We start from the raw sequence: 24,012 nt of genomic DNA on the forward strand, positions 1-24,012 counted from the left end.
AGAGGCTGTCTAATTTTACTGCCGACATATTCAGCCACCTTGTGGTCTGGACGCCACTCCGAGGAACGCGGATGGTAAATACCCTCCGGTTCAAACATATCGGAGTCAGAATCCCCCTGGTCAGAAGGATCCGGTAGGGTAGCACCAGGACGCCAAGGGCGACCTGAGTCATCATCCAAAGATGAGGAGTCCTCGTCTGAACCTCCCATGATGCCTTTAGGTGACCCCAAATCAGGGTTCCATAGGTGGTGAAGCATGTCACCCAATACCCCGGGCAACCGACCCTCCCGGAGGGTAAGCGCTTATGCGCGTGCGCATTCTTGGAGTTTGATAAAAATTCGCTATCCTCCAGGTTCCCCGCGTCGCGCTTGCGCATTTCCCTGGGAGCAGAAAGGGTAGAGGTATCACCCTCCGCTCCCGTCACACCAAACATGCCTGTACCCTTGGACACCTGTTTAGCTTAGCTACTGTATCCCTAAGAGGGGCCAAGGCGTGAGAAATCGCTTGCGAGAACAAAGCGTCCACCCCAGGGGGGAGGGTACGGTGAGAGGGACCCTCACCTGGGGACATGTTGGCAAAAGGCTCATGTTCCTGAGAGGATTGGATGCTGAGGACACAACAGAGCGACAGAGAGTACACCCCAAAAATATATATATAAAGGGTAATTCCCTACCCCCTCTGTCACGAAGTGGCTATTGAAAGCCAAGAAAAATTCTTCCCCTTGGGGGTAATTCTTACCTAAATTAGGTGTCACGGGGTAGGGAACTAAGAAAACCACAATAATATGACAGAAAAACTGCAAAGACACTTAAATAGCATTAATACCACATTCCAAACGAGCGCTGAGTGTTTAAACACACGAGCGCTCAAACGCGCTTCGAAAAAACACAGCGCGCGCCCTCTGTCGGGCCCGACGTGTGTTCAAAATTAATGAGAGCGCTCGAGCGGAACGCCCGTTCCGAGCTGAAACAGGCTCGTAGCAACGCTCGTTGCTACACAAGACAATTGAAATGGAGCAACGCACCAAGCAACAGAAAACACTGTGAAAAAATTGTAGCCGGAGGCAGAAAGGCACTTATCTGACGTTTGGAGCAGTGAAGAAAGAGGAAGTGTGACGCATTTGGGAATATTTATACCAGCGTTAAGGAAGGAACCTCATTAGATACTGGTTACCATGGCGGCAGCTTCATGGAACTTGTAGTTTTTTTGTTCATTTTGTGTTTAACTTTGAACTTGCTGTTTAATAAAAAGTGAAGAAAGATCTGCATAATCCTCGCCTCCGGTCCTGCTATAGAATCTAAAAATGTTGATGCGATAGCTAGAAAATGTTGTACTCTCTCCCTAAACTCTCTAGGCGGATTTTTTAGGTAGAGGACCACGTTCACTTCACGCGTGCGCGGTCTGCCTCTAAAATAAAACTACTGCTTGAACGGAGACTTTACTGCTTTGAGCGCACGCGCATCCCGCTGTTTCAGGGCTCTGGGGAGGGGAAGGGGTGAGCGCGCACGCATGTCTGGGGCTGAGCTGGCTGTGATCGAGGACGCGCACGTAGTGTCGGGAACGCTGGAATGTGATTCTGCGCAGTACGTGCGGGGTGGCAGCTGCTGTGGCTGAGGGAGACCGCGAGCTGCAGCCGGTGAACACCACACACGAGAGCCGGTTCCAGTAACCCAGGGAACCCCGCACCCTTAGAACCCCTAGCAACTTCCGAACAGAACACAGCATGCTGCACACAGAGACCTTGGATCGGGTGGAGCTGTGCGAAAGTCTGCTGACCTGGGTGAGTAATAGATGCGAGCACAGCCTTGTTCCACCTTCCAAGCAGACCCAGAAAGCCAACTCCGAGCTGACAGCCACACCCGCCCCTAAGCAGAATGATAGTCCTCATAACATCTTGAGCAATATTCAGCTCAACATTTAAATCACCTTTCAACCTTCAGCTTCCACTCCCTCCCAGAATTGAACCACCCCTTAACAGACAGCCTCCACACAAAATATAACTATTCTACATTTATATTAAACTGCAACATCCGACTAACCTCGCCACCATAAATCTGATCTAAATAGTCGCTCCCTACATCTGACTAGGGCCAACCTATAAGTCTCTTCAAGACCAGCCTATAAGTCAGACCTCAACCACCCTTTCGTCTGACTGCCTGAAACTAAACCACTCTCACCAAACTCCAGTCTATATCTAACCAACCTTAGATTTAACCTGCATCCTTCTGCATCTGACCGGCACAACCATACGTTTATCTGGCAACCGCGGCTTTTTTCCAGCACCCCTTTCAGTCTGTCTGACTACTCTTCTCCCGTTTATCCAGCTTACCACACTGTGTGTTAAGCAATCGGTTTTATATCTAACTGCTCCATACTCGTTTGACTCACCCGGCCACGTCCTACTCGCCATATTTCACGGCCTTGATGTCTAACAACTCCCTATATTGAACTCCCACAAGTGAACGACCGACACCTACTTCAAAGCGAAAAGTCACAAAAGGCCACCAGACTACACTGCCTTCTCCAACTGTCTTAGATCTTTGACCGCTTCCCTTAAATAGCACTCAAATAATGCACGTAACAACTGCTACAAACTCTCGTATCACAACGGTGTGTTACGCACTATATATATATATATATATATACACACACACACACACACACACACACATCGGGGCACTCATTCTTGGGTGAACGTGTGCTTTCAAAATATAGATGTTTATGTTTAGTATTATGTACCCAACACATTGGCCAACTGGTAGTTATTCATCATGTTCACAATCCATAGAGCAGGTAACGTTGACTCATTGAACACATAGCGGTCTAAGCTCGTCCCCTCTGATGCAATGACAATTGACACAGAGAAGGAAATGACTAATATGCTGCTGATGTGCTACACAAAGCTGCATCTGAGTTGGTCTCCACCCTTCAAAACTTTGGCATCGGCCTGCTGCCCCATCTGGGCATTTGGATTGGGAGTAACGTGCATGCCCCTCTTGTAGTGGCGTAGCCTCACATTGTGTCGCCACGAATAAATAAATACCCATGAGTTCTGAATGCCCACCTCCAGCCGGTGAAGCGGAAATTGCAATCAGGACTTCTTTGTGGCAGATTAGGCGGCCTGGAGAAGGCGAGAAGCCTTTATTCAGTGATACTACAACCATAGACTGCATTATGTTGTCACTTGAGTTCACAGGAGGCAGAATCGCAAAGGAGAACGCAGTTCAAGTTCAGCTTTACACCAATTATGTACAGTGAACTGCACATACCTTTCATTAGAAGACCCTCGTGAAAATGTGTTGGATCTGCTTGTGTGTGATACAGTAAAGACAAATCGAGTGCAATCATATGTTAATATGCACATTTTTATTGAGAATAACTTTCTTGTGATACCCTGGCCTTTCAAGTAAAGCCGCCTGTTTATTCATTTGATTCTTTAGCGATCTGTTTTTCAGTGTAGACCAAGGGTAGAGATTGTGCAGTCATAGGCGGATACAGCACATAAATCCCTCAGTAACAGTCAGTGAAATAAAACCATTCCCCTGTTACGGTTCTCTACCAATATACGACCAGTATATAAAAATATAGGATTGTAGCTGTTCTGCGCTCATTATTTCTCTGTTCGGATATTTGCACGTGTTCTGCTTTTCTTTAAGGACATCTTGCTCCTTTCTCTTTTTCTATTGTGAATTACGACAGAGGTAGCATAATGAATGACTAATTAAATCGCAGGTGTAAGTAAACTAGATGTTTCCATGTATAGCACGGACCATGCATAAAGTTGAAATAGCAGCGTTTGCCCCGCAGGGGAGCGCATTTGGTGTTACCCCAAATGGATTTCGGTTGTACTTCTCATAAAGCGACCATTTAAAATGGCACACATTTCAGTACAGTGGTGAAAGTTAAGAGGCAATGATAAAATATTCTGTCTAGACTTTGTGTTTTCTTGACTAATCACTTGCCTGTCAAAAAGCTACATTTATGCATAGATATTGCCGATCCGAGTCTTCCAATCCGGATTTACTTCAAAACGATTGCTATTTTGTGTTTTGTTTTAACTAATTAAGACCGCACACAACTGCAAAACATCTTAGTTACAGGAATGGTAGGTATTGCACTTCAAATACTTAAATCAGATATCACCCTGTTGTTAGGAGAACAAAAATTACAAGAAAAACATGCCAACCCATACACTCTTTACTAAAGGAGGTAAGTAGAGGGAACAGAAATTCTTTTTGATGTATAACCCTCACAGCTCTAATAGTGGCATGCATCACCATCAGGTTCACACTGACCTCTAAAAGTCAGGGTGGGCTTAACCATATTTCATGGAGCTCACGGGATATTTGTATCTACTGTTATGCTATCATGTTTCAGCCCTATACTATTGACCTGTCTGATCCGGGGCGTTTGTCAGGGCAGGTCATTTTCAAGTAATTGAAAGCTAGACTTTCGTCATAATCAGTTTTTTCCTCTGGATAGCTCACTCTGTTCAATGCTGCTGAAAATGATGAGCTCCCCCGATTTAGCTAGGTGTTCAGATTTCACCTAGTATCAAATAGGGCAGAAGAATCCCATGGAGTTCTTGCACCGGTAATACTCGACTTTCTGGATTTGCTCATCTATTATTACATCATGATGCTGTTGACTGGTTTGCAATGCTAAATAGGCTAAATTGCCTTGATCTGATTGTGAAGATTTGCTAGCCTCACCCAGGTTTGAATGTCTTGGTATATGCTATGGCACAAATAAAACACGAAGCCAGTTTCTTGTCAGTTATATGTTTTTAGAAACATATTTATTTACATTAAATTGAGATAGGATTTCAAGGCATCAGACCACCTAGGGTGGAAAGTGGCTTATTGTTTAGCGTAATGTGTTTTTGAAGGAGTTTGTGCTTTCTTTTGTGATGTTTAGAGGAGAAATGTTGATTTTAATACTAGCTTGAATTTGGGAACTTGATGACGGAAACTTGAGAGGGAGGAAGAGCTCAACATTCCATGCTCTTAACTTTAAAGGGCATGTCTCCTCTACCACTATTCACCGATTATTATGTATATAGGCAATGTTAAACATCAGCTGGTATTTATTATTGGTGCCAACCGACTTAAGAAGAATCATTGGCAAAGCCGAGAGGCCTGACTTTTTGTTAGGGGAAATGTTTGGTAATAGTTGACGATTGTGTTGGCCACAATTGTTTTAGAAAGAAAATCCCACAATAAAGCAACATCATGGCTACATCCTTATGGAAGTGGGGAGTACGGCCCTTATCCTGAAGAAACTGCAGTAGCAGAGTTAATCTATACCTTAAAAGAAAAATGTTAGGAACAGGTTTCAGAAGTTGAATTTTGCATTGTAATTGGTGACATTCCACAAAAAATGCAACAGCATACACTTCTGACAAAAGGAAAGTATTTTCGTTGCGTCTTTAAGAAAGCCCGTGTTACTGCACGTCTTTACTTTCCAAGGAAAAAAGTAAAATCAAAGATCATACATTGATAGCAAAATAAAACGAATGGGCAATTAGTGAATACCTCTGACTTTATAAAGCCCAAAAAGCAATAACTTTTAAGAAGCAAATCCAGAACGGTAAGCAAAAAATCAGCAATGAAAGTGTTGTTACACCAGCAAAGTATATACATTAAAGTACACACTGTTTCTTGTCAAACTTCCTCAGTTCCCTTTGCTAAAACCTAATGGAAACACAAAAGAGACAATGTGACAATCCACAAAATGCTGTGACCTTGATGAACAGCCGATTCAAGCACTAACCAAACTTAAAAAAAATGAAAACTGTCTGGTGGTGGCTGGCCAAACTGCCAAAACCCACTCTATCACTGTACGTTTCATTGTATGTTTGTGAAGAATCGATGACATGAGGTCTTCCGGAGAGTAAAGCTGTCCCTAAACAGACATAATGAATGATATTGTTTTTACGGCACCACGTTCGTACCCTTTATTTTGTGAACTGAAACAGAAGTGGTTTAGTTCAATCCATTCTTTTTAGGTCTTACCTACAGACTTCTGTTGTCGTAAGACCTCTGGTTTACCATACCAAACACTTATTGCGGGCTTTAGGCCAAAATTACAATTGACATCCCACTTAAACTCGAGTTGTGCGTTGCTTGGAGAAAGAAACTTAATATTCACTGTTCTTTTTGATTTATTATGTTTCACTTACAACAAATGCTCAACAGGATGCCAGTACAATGTCTGACTTTTTTTTTGTTTTGTAACAGTTGTTTTGTTTAACATCACATAAGGTGCATCCATTGTTTTTAAAATAATTGTTAATTTGGGTACCACGGGGGAGGGAGGGTGGGAGGGGAGAGGAAGGGGGTTGTCGGGCTGTGGGAGGGGCTAGTGGAATCAATGGACTAGTGGAATCAGGTAATCATTTCAGTGCAACTATGGAGGTGGTGCATAAATAGACTACTCTTCAAGAACTATGGGTGCTTCTGATTGCTGGCAGATCAGTGGATGGCTCTTGCTTTAAGCAAATGTGGCCTTCTTTCGAAAAGGAAGCACATCTTTTGTACTCTAGAGTATAGCCAGAAAAACAAAACATCTTCAGTTCGAACTACGGCCAGAATGAGTGAGCAAGCCCAACTTTTCTGTGGTGGATTTGTGGTCACTAAATCTAAACATTTTGCAGCACAACATTCAAGTAATTTAGCCTAAAACGTTGACAGGCAGTTTTGAGAAGTCAGTCTTGAAGTAAATCCAAAAAGCTGACTACCTAGTGGGCTGACTTTTCCTAGATGGTGAAAAAGTCTACATTATTTAATTTTTTTGTTTAAGAAAATGAGGCCAAAATGTATTTTCTGTGGAACAGTTTTCACATACATTGACTAAGAAAAGCCATTAAATCCATGCACTTTTTGAAAGTTCATAATTGTACTATCTCAGTACTTTACTAATGTCCCATACAAATCTGAACAACTGCTTGGGTGTTTATCTCCCTTATGTAGCCTGGGAAAAAGTGTGCAAAATAAATTTTTGTTCAGTCCAGTTGACGAAAGAAGTTGTTAAAAACCTATAGATTGTAAACAATATAGATGCCCAGGGTTTGTTCAGTAAACTTTGTTATGAAATGGGGGAAGTAGAAATGTGGATGTCTTATTATGAGCTAACCATATTAGTATTTCTGGAAGGGAATGGCATTGGGATGATTGTGAATGGGACTGCGGCGGAGAGGAAGTGGTAATGAAGAGATAGACAGACTTGGTTGTTACAGTTAGAAGGACTGTTGGGTTGTATGGTTGGCCGATGCCATGTATCCACTTTAGTTCATTTTGACATTCCTGTTCAGTTTACAATCCTATACTTTTGAATTAGATTGTCCCTCATGTAATATTATGTAGGATATAGGTGGAGATGTCCGTGTCAGGGAAAGATAAACCTTTCTCATTAAATATTGTAAAACACCTCTACATAAGTTATGAATTAAACGCTATAACAAGGGCCCTGTAGTGTCAAAGATGCAATTTCTTACAATAAGTGACCCAACTTGACCTGATTTGTATCTCAATTGTCAACATTAAATAATTTATGGAGGTTTGGAAATTAAATAATTTTGTTTCCTAACATCAATTTCACGTTTCCTGAAAAGAAACATATTTTGTTCCCAAATGTGATATTTTAATTTTAAATAAATAAACGTAGTCCTCCAAGGCAAAAGCCATTACACGTTTAAAATAATGTTATGTATCCCAGATACCATCTTCCATGGCTCATTTTTCAGGTGATACTTTTTCTTATTTATTTATCACTCTACAAGAGTTCCTCTGTGTTTTAGCTGTCTCCTTAATGTGCTGCCTCCCCGCTCTGTGTCATGCTCTTTTGCCTTTGTGCTTCTCCTCTGGCAGCTCTGTTGCTTTCTCCTGTTTACTTTTCCTCTCTCATGCACTCCACATTGCTCCCTCACCCTGTTAGTTTGTTTCCCTCCTTGCCTCCTCTGTGTTTCTTCTTCCCAACTGTGTCCTGTGTTACTTCTGCCCTGCCATCTTTTTGCTTCTCCTCCATGATTCCAGCAGTTGTATTACTTCCAACCACACTCCCTTGCTTCACATTTCTGTCTCTCACCCATCTTTCTCCTTTTGCACTTGAGTCCCAGAGAAGCTGAGGACATTTTGATCTGGTTCATCAGGGAACTAATGAACTGCACAACGTTTGGGTCAACTTTGATAAGGAGCAAATACTGCACCTCCACTTCTAAAGGGACATGGTCACAACAAGAGTACTGGGACCCACAGTCATGTCTTGGGGCATAAAAGTGAAGGAGATCAGGCCTTCTGCTTTCTTTCACTGAAGTGCACCACTGTCCCCTCTAACACACAACGCCAGCTGTTCTCCTGCCCGCCAACAGATGCTGCAGAGTGAACAACATCGAGGAGCAAAGCAGTCACTCCTCCTTTCTGCTCCAGAAGTTTTAGATTTGACTTCAAGGATTTCATAATTTTAGAGCCTCCCAATTTTTAGGTCTTGCCTATGAGTCTACTTTTAGCTGTCTGTAGGCAAACGCCTATTGTGGTCCAGTGCTTTAAATGAGGTGAAAATGGTGGGTCTCTATAAGGGGTGTAGTGCAAGTAATTAAAGGCAGGGCCAGTATTTAGATGGCTCTTTGTGAGTTTTCTGCTGTTCCATTCAGATATATCACAAACATATGGCTAAAACAAGCCAGACCCATTGGCTTGTGACTTTTGTAAGCAGTTTGATATAAAAGAGTAACAATGATTATGTTGTAAATAATTAGAATTGGTAATTTCAAATGGTACATATGTGACCATCACTATATGTGCACTGTAAAGGGGCCAAGTGTTTGATGAGCCTGTGAAATGAACATAGTTATAGTCCTCTGACATAGTCAGCCTGTAGCCTCTGCTCCGGAACTATGTTGTGCCCCTTTATGACACCCTCCGCCAGAATTTACCTGTACACCTAAATGTGACTCCGCTCAAATGTACCATATAAGCATTGTAAAAATCAATTGCTCAGCCTTTTAGAACTGAGACCGCTTGGCTTTGCCAGTACTTTTTTAAATACAGTCAAATCATACACCCCCCCCCACTTGGATGCCTGCCTGCCAGATCTGCATGAATAGGGAGTCACTGTCAAGCTTAGTGGACAAAAGCACCCGATTTCTCCCCATGTAGTGGGAGTCTTAAGAAATACAGACATTTCTCTTGCTAAATGTGATAAAGCACTAAAAATGGTGGCCGCTGCTGTCTAAGAGCTTTGCTGTAGGTGTTACACTTAGTTCCTGCAATTCTTGCAAGATCAGTTTTGACTACTGTAAAGTGCGTGTGTAACGTTCTAACGGTGCACTTCACTGGAGTAATTCTGAGAGCGTATCAACTTTTTTGGAGGCGTGCGCATTGTTAGAGTTTACGGAATGTGTTAGTGGCACAAGTATTCACCAATAGAGAGTAGCGTTTAGATTGGACGTCGGCTTGCTTACATCGGGTTTATACAATTCTACTATGCAAAAAGCATTTGAAGAGGAATGTTTAATAGTCCTCCTACTGTTTGAATTCTCAGTTGTGCTTACTTCAGAGACACTAACAGTTTTTAAGAAGCATCAGAGAGATCATTTACTACAGCAAAGACTATGAAAGTAAATAAGAAACTGTTATGATGCCTGATGAACATCTTCGTTTCCCGTTTTATATGTTTTTATATATATATATATATATATAGTGTGTATGCACTCCCAACAGGTTATTATTTATTGTGGGATGCAGCAAAGTCAGCAACATACAGAGAATTCTTTAGCATTTTAATTTTTAACACGTTTCAGACACCTCCGTCCTTGTTCACAGGCCAAATGCATAGGTTCAGCACAGATTAATTGCAGGCACCTAATCACTTAGTTAAATACCAGTTCTACACCAGTGGGCCTCGCAAGGGAGGTGCAAAGTACATCTTGGTAAAAGTAGTCATGCACATTTTTATTTAATCCTCAGTGGGTTACTGAAGCCAAACAAAATGTTAATACATAGTTAATCACCCTTCAGTGGTCAAATCCAAAGTGAAAATTACCAGGTCTGCTGAAAGTGTTCCAACCTGTTGCTCCAAATGTGGCATCAATTCCGGGTAGTACGCACAGATGAGAATGCGGTGAGAGACCTGAAGATATGAGACTACAATGTTTGAGTGCTTGTTGGATACAGGGCCGTAACCTGTGGTGTCTTCTTGGCGCTCGCCAGTGGTGGATCTGAAGGCGACCTCGGTGAATGCGCTGGATCCATCCTCTGGAGTTTTGGATAGTGTGCTCACTGGTGCTCCTGACTCCTAAGAAGTTGCAGGGTTGCCGACCACCCCCCTCCTGCCTATTGGGGAGGGGACCCACCCCCCCTGTTCCCGACCCTAGACCCCTTGTCACCCAGTAGATGAGAGTTGGGAGCAGGTAACACAACTGAAAACGCGCATTGATTCTATGCTGCCACTGATGTTATGTGTTGCTCTCCATTTATGTTTATACACCTTAATTAACATTACGTTGCTTAAGTTATCTGTTCAGAAATCATGGTGCAGATACTGTCTTACATACACCCCCCTTTTTTGGTTGGGGTAGTAACGTAAGGTGTCTGAATTGCAACAACTATAGAGACAGGTCCGGCCTCTTCAGAGTGGACCCTAATTGTTGTTATCATTGTTCATGTTACTTGAAGACCGTGCTGGAATGATCTAATTTTACACATGTGAAACTGAACTTTGTATTAAGCTAATCGTCTGTGCTGTCTATAACTGTTCAGTAAAAAAAACAAGTTTAAAAACAAAAGTCAATTACAATACAAAATTGTAGTAAAGGAAACAGTTAACACATTCAAAGTTTTCACTTATATAAAATATGCACTATATATCCAGTAACATGTTAGTAAACCCATTGGCAAAGGCAATAGGGCTTAAAGACAGGTCAGTGCTAGTTTCCATTTGCTTTTCACTTTATTCTTATCAGTTGCATATTTTTTGTAACTGTTCTGCCTTTTTTGTAGCCCAGGCCACCCCCCCTTTCCCACCATCGTCTTTTGTTATTGTATTCTTTTATACTGTGGTTTATCAGCTCCACTATAAAATTCAAAGTCTCCGATCTAAGGGAAGAAGACCCATAAGCAACATTTTGGATATTTTAACATGACCTTAACAGGGATGTGGAATTTAATGAAATATCTACTTGTCCATGGGGCAGAAATCTACTTGTCCTGAAAAAAAATCCACTTGTCCTTTTGGTGCCACGCAGTGCTGTAATAAAATACGGCACCTATCTCATTACATAAGATTCTGATAATAGCCTCTCTGATTATGCCATTGCTCCTACTATAGTAGGGTTTGAATTCTAGCAATTCCCGCATTTTGCATCTTTTCATAGGTCTATATACTGGGGCTGGAGGTAGGGTTAAGCAGTAGTTTCAGGGTTTGCATGAGCTTTGGAGTCTGTGCACACCTGCTAACTTGCATATGATAGGGTTTTTCAACACTTTTTCTCTAATCTTTTCCATACTTTGAGAGGTTGAAAATATACTCGGGACAAAGGCAGAAAAAAAACTTCTTCCATAGTTGAGGGGTAAAAAGTGGTTGGGGGGAAAGTGGACTTGTACACGCCCAACAGATTTTCGAATGACCAAATCTACATGTGCATATTTGCCTGTGCTAAAATGCAGTTCACAAATATTTTTCGAGGACTAAGGACTACTATTTCCTGGCCTACCTATGTAAATTATTGTGAATTACTAAAAGCTGTAAATCTGCATTAATGGAAGGGTATCTATTGTGGATGCACTTTTTCGACTTTATTTAAGAATTGGGCCCCTAATTAAGACCTAGGTTAACCAAGAGCTTTTATTTTTATTCAAATTCTGTCTCTCTCCCTCTAACTATAGACTGGCTTCACCATGAGTGATGGCATTCTGCTGTTTCACAAGGAGCATATCGGCACACAAAGTAGTTTTGTTCCGTGCCAGAGACTACTCTGACAATGTGTTCTTTTTGAGACTAAAAAATACTATTGCTTTTTGCCAATGTTTGTTTTAATGGTGAGGACCTGCAACATCCACAGCAATAAGGTTTTACAAAAACCATGTCAAAAACAAGACAAGCATTGACAAAATCAAAAGGCTGACTAACACACTATAGTAACTAGGCTATGGGACTACTTTTCAAATGTCGGGTATTTTTGTCCAACAATGATTTTTGAGAACACCCTTCAAAACTGACTTTCCATGTTTACCAGCTAATAGGATCATTCCAAGATTTGGAATAGACACCTCCCCACTTAATAGTGCCATGCTTAATCATCGGCTGTCTATCCACACCCCAGTAAGGTGGTACTACTGGGGCAGACTCAACCAAGAGTTCTTGGGAGTTCGAAAAATAAAATAATTAGCTGGATAATAGTAGGGATCCAGATCAAATTACTATAAATACCTGTTGGAAAGCCCCAAGAATTTCTCTTCATTACGGCGTTCCAAAGGTATTAAGAAAAGCAATGTTCCTAGTCTCCTTAGGGTCTATTATGTCCCCAGGAAACCCTTTCGGCCCTCTCAAAGAGCCCAGCCGGGTCTTGGGGCCTTCGTCAGGGCAAATATTGACTTTCCCTGTTTACTATCACCAATGTCCTGCACACTCGTGAGGCCTATTGCTCTCACCTGATTCTTCTGGCTGACTTCATTTTTTGAAGTACCCTATTATTGGGTTATCCATGCCTCATTCTTGCCTGGGGATGGCACGGTCCTGTAGTCACACAATCATTAAAGGTTCCATGCTGCCCACAACCTAGTTTGTTGCTCCGTGACCCCTGAAGGAGGAACAAACTAGGTCAAACTTATTGGCTTTGCCAGTTATCTTTTATTTTCATGTGTCCCATAGTCTTGTTGGAATTGGTTGCACTGATTTTCCATTATGAATATTTTTTTAAAATACTAGCATGCACCAACTCATTTTAGTAGGGTACACTTCAAAGAAATGTTACCTAATTTTCTTTCAGTAGTTTCGCAAAACGTTATTTTCCTAGTTGCATTTTTGGTGTGCACATTTATTTTTTTAAATTGAAATTTAAAGATGGTTACAATGGAGGAACATAGGCAATACATCATGTAAGGAGTACATCCAGTCATAGGGTACAGTTATGACAGTAAATTTGCGACTAATTGCTGTAACATGCCCATTATACTCCCAACAACAGTAGAAGGAAAACATTAGGAAAAGGGAAGTTGGAATAAGGCCACTGACAGTGCAGGACAGGTCTGAATTCTACAGTCATAATGTTTGCATTACTAAATGAGATGTTCTATAAATGTGCAGTGTGGGGAGGCTCTAAACAGCAACTTAACGAAGGCACACAGACATCGGGCAAAGCTGCAGCTCCCGGGAAGCAGGAGTGCTGCCTCCCTTGTCCGGCCCAGCCCTCATGAAGTCCATCTCTAAAGGGGACCAGATGTCCTTAGGGCGTGATCTCGCAGGCATAAACTCACAGTAAGCAGTTAAATTGTCTTGGCAGTACGCCGCATCCTTAAGCCAAGTGACCTTCTGTGGGATCGGGCGGCGTCCTTAATGTATCTTCACCTGCCCCTTGGCTAACAGCAGCAGGAGGGCAGTCAATTTCTGCCTTTTTGGGAGAATACTCTTAACATATCCCAGCAGTGCAACTCGAGGTCTGTGTTCCAGTCGCAAGTCAGTGATCTTGTCAATAGTGTCAAAAACCAGTTGCCAAAACCTCCCTACTCCCGGGCAGCCCCAAGCTGAGTGTAGAAAATCAGCACAAAGCTGTGAGCACTGTACGCAGCGCGCATTATCCAGGAGCCCCACCTTGTGTAAGCGTTCTGTAGTTCAACATAACATGTGTAAGTATTTGAAGTGGATTAAGCGCCGGTGATAATTGAGTGGCAACGCTTGCAGAAGTCTAAAGGCAATGATTGTAGCTAGGAAGTTATTATCCATGTTAATCATGGACAATAGTCTGTAGGAGTCGCATTTCTGTGGATCCTTACCAGGCTTTAAGATGGTAACAGTGAGTGCCTCACAGAGGGAGGGAGGGAGGTAACATGCCTATCTCCAGGAACTCCTTGTATATGTCCAGGACGGTGGGGCCAGAAGAGGAGATAAGTCTTTATGGAATGCAGCAGTAAGCTCATCTAGGCCCAGGGCCCTGTCTCCCGGCGTTGTGTCTATCACCTGGATGACATCCTCCGCTGTGAATGGCTCATCCAGGAAATGGCGTTGCCCATCGCCGAGTTAAAGCAGTTGCAATGAATCAAAAAAGTAGGCCAGGTTTGTAGGAGCAGTTTTCTGAGTCATCCGATATAATGAAGAATAAAAAGTGGTCATTGCTGATTTACATTTCCTCCATCCTGGCTATTACCTTGTCCTCCGCTCAGAAGTATAATTGTTGGCCCAGGGCTTGCAGAGCGTATTGCCAAGGTTCCTGCCCACCCTGTCGCCCTGCTCAGGTAATGTGCCTCCCTCTGTGTGGCCTCCTCAAAGTCATTATGTTTGCCACGAATAGCAGCAAGAGGGTGTCGCTTGGATCTGCAAAAAATTGGAGCTCTAAACCATGGATCTCTGTATATAGGTGAGCGAGATCCCTGCACAAGGCATGTATCACTCCAGCTTGCTTAGACATGCATACCCCATGGATGACAGTCCTGAATGCCTAGAGTAGAGCTAGGCTCAACTGAGTCAGTGTTGACAGCGAAGTACTTGAAAATCGCTGCCCGAACTGCCTCCAGAAACAACTGGTCTCGTAGTGCCCCAGAAAGAAAGCGCCACGTAAATGCGCAAGACTTAAAGTCTACAGGGAGGAACTCAAGTAGCACTGGAGCATGAGCAGAGAGCATGTACGGCATATGGGAGATCTTGCTGGTCCACTATGCAACATACTGTGAGACCAGCCTAAAGTCCATGCATAACCAGGCCAATTGAGCTGATGTTATACATGTACCTTCCTTACAGCTACCATGGCGATCACTCCACAAGTCATTATCTGTCATAATGGTATGCAGCAGGAGGCAGTGCAACAGTGAGTTCACCTAGTAGCTCTGCATCTGTCTGTTTGGGTGTCTAGAACCACATTAAAGTCCCTACCCCATATGTGGCGCCAGGCCCAAGGTAGCCCTCCAGACTTCAGTGAAACACTCGGGATCATCTGTATTGGGGCCATCTATACAGATGAGTGCAACCGGATGGCCCTGAAACGTTCTGGAAAGTGTCACATAATGACCATTCTTGTCACATAGGGAGTGGCAGGTGTGCCAGGGGAGACCCTTACTCAGGAGCACCGCAATTCCTCATGCATAATTACAAGAGTTCTCTGTGTACTGCTCTCCAATCCAACCCGCATTTAAGCAATCCATTGTGTGTTTTGCTAGGTGCAATTCTTGTGAGAAGCGGATATCTGTTCCATCCCGCTGCAGGTATTCCAGTACAAGGTGGGCTTTGCTCCTATCATTCAACCCACGGGCATTCCACATCACACATGTCAAGGGTACCATACCATTTCGTTCATGCACATTATTAGGTGGGAGGATGAGTCACAGTGGAGGTCAAGCCTACGCAGCAAGAACGATGTGTGTGTTCTAAGCGAAGAGGGGAGAGTAAAGGTAAAACAAGGGGGTAAGAAAGAATTTTAACCAATTATAAACAGGATCTGAAACCAAGTATTCATCCCACCCACCTCCCACTTCAGCCCCACAACTAGACGATTGCTGCCCACCTAAACCAATTAAAGTGACAAGTATCAGAAATAGTATACAATCGTAAAAGGGACCCCCCCTCCCCCTCCAAACACCAGCTGTGAGGTAGCTGGGTGACTGGAGGGTAGAGAAATACAGTCTATGCCCACCTGTTGGGAATTTAACTGGATCGCAGCCAAACGCGGAATCCGAGGCCTCGAGACCGATATCGACCTAGGACTGTTCTAGGGAGTATCGCTGAACCAGCCTCATCAACAGTTGTATTCAATGAAATACTGAATAGTGTTCGATGTGGCAGAGATCCTAATCGTTCTCCCTGAGGTGGCCGTTCCCAGTATTATTAGATACAGCCAGTGGTCTGGCCGATGTCTAGGGAATACCTTTAACAAACTTGCTACCGCCTTAGGGTCCGTGAAATATGTGGTCTTCCCTGTGTGAAAGATTCTGAGTGTCATAGGATACAGCAGAGAGTACTTGGAGTCTAGTTTTTTTTAAGAGAGCGTTTTACAGGTATGAAGTCTCTCTTATATGTCTGCACCTTCGCCGTGAAGTCCTGATAGAGGAGACGGATGAGCCTTGGTAGGTGAGGTCCTGTTGATCTCTAGCTAGCCTCAGCACTGCATCTCTATCTCTTTGTAATTTAGCAGGTGGGTGATTGAGCCGTACAGGGGTGCCTGCTGGCGGATGTGGGCCCAGCGATCTATGCACCCTCTTGACTGCTTGCATGGCAGAGAGCGACTCCCCAAAGAGCGCAAGCAGCATCATCTCGACATAGTCTCCCATACGATCTATTGCGGTAGATTCAGGAAGCCTACAAGCCGCAAGTTGTTCCGTCTGGAGCATGCTTTAAGATCGTGATTTTTTTGTTTCCAATGACCTCTAATACTTTTCCATCTGCAACATCTTCTCATTCATCACCGCTCTGTTGTCTTTGATCATTGATGTGCGGCTTTCCATTTGAGTGATGCGCTCTCTGTGTCGGTCCACCTTCTCCCTGAGGCGGTTAAATCTGTTGATCAGCAGATCAGTTTTGGTGTCAATAGCTGTTAAACTGTTATTCAGTATTGCGGATTTGTGAGGGCTGCCCTCTCCACCACTTGGGCACAGTTGACGCTCCTCCAGTGACTATTCCGCTGTACGCATCTTCCAATGTTGGTCAAATGAAAGTTTTTAGATTGCTCTGTGTGAGATTTACCCATCTTAGTGGGCATACAGCTCAGCGGAAGAGAAGTGCTGATGGGCTATCGGCACTGGGCAGAGGAGCGTTCAGTACTCTGAGGTCCAAACGGGCCCCCCCCACCCCCCAAAAGGACTGTTTCGGCAGGGGGGAGGGATTTGGGGGAGAGGGTGTTGGTTCACAAACAGACCTAGCAGATGGGGTGTGTTCCATACAGTAGCTTTACGTCCGATTCATCAATGGGTAGCACCACTCTGTTGCCAGGGTCTCTCACTCGAGAGTAGCAGAAAAGAGGCCCCACCACTCCCCTGTTGTCCTGTAAGGGAGACACGAGCAAGCCGGCAGCCAATTGTACAAGTAGTGTTGTAGGTGCTTATAGCACCCGGGGGAGTTGTTTAGCACTGTGAGGTGATCTTCTTTTTCCTCATCCCAGCCTTTGGCACCCTGAGCTGCAAACAGTCGCCCCGGTCCAGCCATAACTCCAGGCCACGCCTCGTCTGGCATCACTAGGCAGTACAAGGCAGCGCGGCAGCCGCAAGCAGATCAGCCATGATTGCACTTATTAAAAGTGGCTCCTGCAAACCAGTGAAGCCCGTGCATATGTGCAATTGTTTGCGGGCACAGACGTCTGTCCGTAATGCGGACAATTGTGACTAGGTGACCTGTGGTCCACAGAGCCTCACAGAGTGGCTTGCGGCCGGGCACTCAGGCCCCCGTGAACATTTAATTTGAAGGCAAAGACTTATCAATCTTGCTTTTAAGCTTCTGCAAATATTTGCATTTAATCAAAGAGCATTCTGGGAACATTACACATAGCCCCTTATTGGTAAACTTTTCAAACATGTGTACACATTTTTATGCTGGGACCACTGTCGGCAGTGCAGTCCGAACTTACAACATTTCCTTAGAGCGCTAACTCTAATAACAAAGGCTTTACATTAATGAATCATAAATACAAGTTCAAACAGCATTAGCATATGGACACAAATATTACCTTAACTGCAGCCAATGCCCTTCCCTGATCCATATTGTGGTACTGTACACTGGCAGCCAAAGGGTTTGTGCTGCAGGGGTTTTGGTCTAGTTGTCCCTAGGACAAAATAAACATGAAAACCTGTTGTCCTTGACCCCCAAACAATATGTCCTGGGAGTGGGCTATAGGAATTCCACACCCCTGCTGTACCTCTAGGCCTAGCCGCTCCCCTACTGAAGCTGTGAGAGGGGTATCAAAGAGCACCACCATTTTCCAGTGCATTATCAAGGTCACATGTTCAGAGGTTGAAAAGCTTTGATTGTAACTACTCATTTACTAGCCAGTTTATGGCCTGTAACTATGATGAACAGGACAAGGGCGTGTGGTATGAGTTCTCGCAACCAGTTTAATCGGGTTGAATAGAAATCTATGTGGTTATTCATTGGAAGTAGAGGTGCCCTTGGATTGACTTTGTGGCCCTGGAACAAAGAGGATGTTATTTATTGGGAGACTTATCCGTTTCAGTTACCTGGCTTATTGTATTGTAATTGTATTGTAATAGTCTTTATATAGCGCTTACTACCCAAGATGTGGCATCAAAGTGCTTTTCGGCGAGTAGCACGCTACTCCGGAACCCAAAAGGAATTAGTGGGTGATTAGTATAGAGAAATATGAGTACAGTTTTAGTATTATGAGTTAATTTGAGCCGCGAATATGAGAGTTTGTTAGTTAGATTGCCTGGAGTAATGGAGGGGTGGAGGAGGGAAGAATCCAGAAGTGTTAATTGGGAGTTTATGGTAATAGGATTTAGACTTGGGATGAGTAAAGGGGGGTGGAGGAGGGAAGAGTCTGTGGAAAGAGTTAGGAAGATCATAGTAGCAAGGTGAGATAAATGAGGGAGAATATAGTAGGGTTGTTTGGGAGATCATGGTAGTAAAGTGAGGTTTGGGTGAGTTAGATGTGGAAGCGGAGGGAAGAGCTTAGGCAGAGTTATTTAGGAGATGAAAGTAGTATAATGGGTTTGGAATGAGTCAGAGTGGGAATGGAGGCTAGATTGGTAGAGACATGACACATGGTGATGGAGTAGATAAGTGTGATATAAAATGAGAAATTCCAGATTTTATGATAGGACCAGAGGCTTCATACTATGCTATTTCAAAGCATATTAATCATTGATAATGAAGCGTGGCCAAACATTGTTATGATAAAAGGTTTTGAGGGTAAAAGATGAAGACCAATCGGCCATTCAAGATTTCCTCCAATCTAGCACCCACAGAGAAAGCTTTAGATTCCATAGCACCTCTACTAGAACAAGCACACAATTTGCCTCCGAGTCCTTAATAAAATTAGGACTTTCCATCATGATTAATTAGAAAATCCAGATGAAACCTGCTCAGATGTGTCACCAAAAGTGGTCAGCATGTTTCTGCCCTCAACTGAGGTGTAATCAGAATTAGTCATGACCAAAAAGAAATAACTTCTGCTCTTAAGATGTCAAGCAAAAGGAATTTAAAGCATACAAAACCATACAGTGGTCTACTGGCAGTTGTGAATGAGAAAAGAATCCACTGTTGGACAACCTGGCTTACCCGCATATAGGTTTAAGGTTGCTGTAAGGCTGTGGTCCTCGTGTTAGCAGACTCCTTGATCGAGAAGAGATTTTACTCCACTGTTTGCTCAGTGACAGGGCTCCTCCCCACAGGAGCTTCCTTGCTACTATCTGCTGCCAAGACGTCGTATGCCCCTAGCTCAGAAGTGCCACATCTTGTGCACCTCATCAGTCGTTCCTGGTTTTGAGACCCACAACTCTCCGAACAGACACAGGCCTCAGCTGTGTCGCCATTGCAATGCTCCTTCTGTGCGCTGAGCACATTATATCCTGTGTTGCTTTTACCTGAGTGGTTGCTCCTGCGCTTTTAGCCCCTCACAGGGCTTATGTCATTGCCCGAGCTGCAAATGTAGCAAAAAGATTAGGCGGCCACCTGGCAAGTGGGTTCCCTGACGTTTATTAGAGGGGTTACCTTCTTCTCTAGCTCTGCTCTTATGTGTATGTTGGTAGTTTTCATTGCTGCCTGCGCCCATAACTGTTATGTTTGCAACTGACGCTTCCGCTGCTACTGCACTGGTTGTACCAGTTATCTGTGAGGGAAGCTTGCAATGATGTTGCCTGTTTGTGTGCGTTCAAGTAGGGGTGGAAGCATGCACTTGCCTCTAAATTTTTCACTGTTGCTGTTCGTGCCTCCTTAATGAAACAAGAGAAAAACCTTTAATTTTTACAAAAGCCACATGTTTGCTATCATCCGCACATGTTTTCTTGTAAATGCCACCAATTAATTATGAAGTAGACTGTCTGATTCATCATTCCCTTCAGTTTTGTGAACCTTATGTTTTTTCTGATTATAAATTCATTGATGGGTTCTTGGTCTAGGGACATTTAGGGCCTAATTACGAGTATGGTGGCCCTAAGACCGCCGTACTTGCTGTAGCGGTCCTACTGCCGTAATCTTGGCGGTCTGACAACCAGATTACAATACTGGCAGTCGTATCGCCAGGAGACCGCCGCCACCTTCATGATCATGGAGCCTGACTGGTTTGCGGCGGTGGAAGTTGTGGTGAACCACGGCAGTGCCATTGTTGGCACCGCCATGCTAATCATGACTTGTCTTTCCGCAAGCCATTTCATGGCGGGGTCACCGTCCGGAAATGATTGGTGGAAAGGCATAGATTGGTCACAGGGGGTGCCCTGCAGTGCCCATGATCACGTTGTGGGCACTGCAGGGGCCTTCCTGTCAGCACTCCCGGAATGTGCAGTGTCTGCCATGGCAGACCATGCGCATTCTGAGGGTGCTGCCGGTATTGATAGTGCAGTGGCATTGGCCTCGGCTTTCCCTGACTGCTGAAGCCGATGCACCGCACTTTCGGGGTCAGCTGGTCCAGCAGGCACATCATAATATGGCAATTGAGAGGCCGCCTCCAAGCCGGCCACCTCTTGACTGCCGTAGTGGCGGTCGGACCTCCACAGCTGTAATGAGGTCCTAAATCTAGGTTGGTGTTTATAGTTTTAATGAAAGATGGGATGCACCCAACTTTGCTAGCAGCAGCTTGGCACCTGTCCCCATGTTATCATTAGCTATGGCAAAAGATAGCTTTAGCTGTCTGACAGACCTAGTGTCATCCCATCACAAACCCGTGCTTCTCATCCAGTGCTTCAAATGAGCAGATGCTATAAGGTATTAAGTACCTACACGTTTTAATTTGGAAATGATAGTACCTTCACTTGTCAGCAGCAAACTGGTACCTGGGACAAAGAATACTAACCGTTCTATATTTCCATTTCAAGCACTGATCATTGCCAAAAGTACATGGTTGCTTCTTTCCTGCAACTCGGGCAAGTGAGCCTAATAAACTTTTCATTATAGCCTTATATTTACCTCCTACCGAACTTACACCACATTCCCTGATGTCCTAACCAGCAAATCGGGTTACAATGTGCTGCAAACTCCGCCAGGGTGAAGTTGGGTCGCATCACTGACTTTTAAGGCATTTGAGTGAAACCATAATGTTTCAAAACGTTCTATTATATATCAAGAAAATAGTGTTACAATCGACAAATAAATTTTTTGGTCAAACAGTCTTTCTGTTCCGGTATATGCTTTGACTAATGTCACAAAATCGCAAGCTAAAAGAAATTAACCACTTAATTTCTTTCCTTACAGAAGACCTTGGAAGCCCACCAGTTTTAAGCTGTGTGATCATCAGATGATGCAGGGCTCTATATCTATAGTCAAGTAAAAAATCACCCAATCTTAACCATCTTCAAGGGCTAAATGAATAAATAGCGAGCACTGGCAAATCCCTGTTAAGCCAGAAGATGTTTTTTACTTCATGTCTTGAAAACAGAGACATTAAAAGCATAACATAATTAAAATAAATATTGAAGGGAAAATCTAAAAATGTCTAAAGGTCGCATACCTATGTTTGCTTAAAAAAAAAAAAAAAAAAAAAGAGTAGAATGACTAGTGTAGCATCTTCCCCAGCCTGGGTACCCTCCAGGGACTATGCCACACACAGAGCTGTACATCACACATCTTTTTTCCTCTGCACGTACCTGTGAAGTAACATTTTAGACCAAGCTTTCATTACATTCTAACGATTGTCACACTGCTACAGCGTCCGTTCAGAGCCAAAAGAGTTCATTATAAAAAGTGCAAGACACTCCATCTTCGCCTGTGTTAAATGAAAAATTTAAATTTTTATAAAAATCAATAGATAGGCTCACATTTCAAGCATACAAAACCAGAGAAATTCAACAGTTATAGTTACCTCAAGCAACTATAAATCGTGCCCTAAGGTAACTATAACTAGCACCCATGACACGCGCAGTTTTGTTTTTTTCCGGTAAATTTGTGGGATAATTAATATGCATTGCAAGGGTGTGAGTTATAGTTACCTTAGGGCTCGAGTTCTAGTTACTTGAGATCACTATAACTGCTGAAATTCTATGGTTTTGCACACTTGAAATGTGAGCCTAACTATAACGTTTTTTTTTTTTTCCAGTGAATATCTGTGGTTTGAAAAAAAAATCTATTTCCTAACTATAATGTCCCTCTAACCATTGTTTTTTTCACTCAGTTTGTATATTTTTTAGTGTATACTAATTTGAATTACTATACCTTAATCCAACCACTGCAGCGGTGGTTGGCCACAGGCTGGGCCCTGAGGCCATCCCCCCCATAAGCACCCAAACATGCACCGTGCACGTCCTTCATCCTTGCACTTGGAGGTTGCCCACAAGACATCGCCTGCAGCCAACTTCCCCTAACCACTCAACCCCATGCTGTACCCTGGCCTTTGGCCGTGAGCGGTGTGAGTTGGCTGAGGCCTCTCTGACTGTGAAAATAGATGTGAGAGGGTGTATCTAGGGTGAGCATGGCTGTCAGATTATCTGTCTGGGTGTGACAGTGCACACATAAGTGTTTTAGTGGGTGCGTCAGTGTGTGCACGGGTCTGTGAGTGGGTACAGAAGGGTGTAAGTGGGTGCGTAAGTGTCTGAGTGGCAGAAATTGATTGAAAGAGAAAAAGTGAGAGGTAAGAGGTTTTTTTTTTTTTTTTGGATTTAATTTCTCATATATTTTGAGATATTTGTGTTCATTTTAAAATAGAAAACTGTGTTTATTATTTTTAATTAAAAAAAAGTATTAAAAAAAAAATGGTAATGAGTCCAGCTGGACTCGAACCCCCAAAGCTCAGTTGAAGGTCTAGCACCCTCACACTGAGCTATAGGGGTTGTGTTTAAAACCAAAATTTTAAACAATTAAGCCCTTTATGGGATATCTTGGACCGCTTGGGAGCCCTTAAGGGCTCCCTACGCTCCCTCCTTATTTATTTATTTGTTTGTTTCAATAATAAAATGCCCTTACGGGCTACCTGACACTGCAGGGGAAGCCTTAAAGCTTCCCCTGCAGTGTTGTCGTATCAGAAAGCAGGGGCGGCTGTGACAGCAGCTCCATGGTTGCCTAAGCACGTGTTCAGGGGACAGACATGAAAGCTCTGCTGTTTGACAGCAGGACCTGCTTTAGAGGTCCCACTGTCAAACAGCAGAGTGTTTGCTGCGGCTTGGCTACAGCGCTGCAGTCAAGCCACAGCAAACAGCTATATCCTGGGGAGTGGGCTCCCCGGGACATAGCAGGATCCGGCCCTGGGGTATGGCGATCCTCAGGACCATCAGAGGCTCCAAGAGGGGGCCACGTGGTCCCCTCCAACTTCCCGGGGGTGGTGGTCCCCTCTTGGACCCTCTGATGGTTCTGGGGACAGCCACCCCCAAAGCTAGCTCCTGCTATGTCTTAGGGAACCCACCCCTGGGACATAACTGTTTGCTTTAATGAACAATACAAAAACTTAGGGAGGTGGTGGTCTCCGGTGCAGCTGGAGAGGGGCCAGAAGCCCAGATGTCCCTCCCCGCATTTCTAAACGAATGCCCCGGGATTTGGCCTACCCGGGGGCTTCATGATAACAAAGTGCAGGTTGATTTTACGGCAGATCAGCTGCTGATCAGACTGTAAAAACATGCTTTTTAGCCCTGGTGGACCCCACCACCTGAGCTAAGGGGTTAAGGTGTTCCAACCCTGGCCCTTTTTTGTATTTTTCAATATTTGTTTCTGGGACTCAGCTGA

General features: G+C 43.8%; 1 protein-coding gene across 2 annotated transcripts in view; it reads left to right on the top strand.

Annotated features, from left to right (window-relative positions):
• The first annotated feature begins 1,530 nt into the window (after positions 1-1,530).
• Positions 1,531-24,012, top strand: part of LOC138297109 (protein Hook homolog 3) — an 803,252-nt gene continuing 780,770 nt past the window's right edge. The window contains exon 1 of one of the 2 annotated variants that reach the window (XM_069236612.1): positions 1,531-1,780. In XM_069236612.1, the coding sequence (XP_069092713.1) occupies positions 1,724-1,780 (57 nt within the window). In that variant the 5' untranslated portion in view covers positions 1,531-1,723. The remainder of the gene's footprint in view (positions 1,781-24,012) is intronic. The other variant, XM_069236608.1, reaches the window with a different exon arrangement.

Source organism: Pleurodeles waltl, chromosome 1_2 (genome assembly GCF_031143425.1).
Source record: "Pleurodeles waltl isolate 20211129_DDA chromosome 1_2, aPleWal1.hap1.20221129, whole genome shotgun sequence".
NCBI classification, from domain to species: domain Eukaryota; kingdom Metazoa; phylum Chordata; class Amphibia; order Caudata; family Salamandridae; genus Pleurodeles; species Pleurodeles waltl.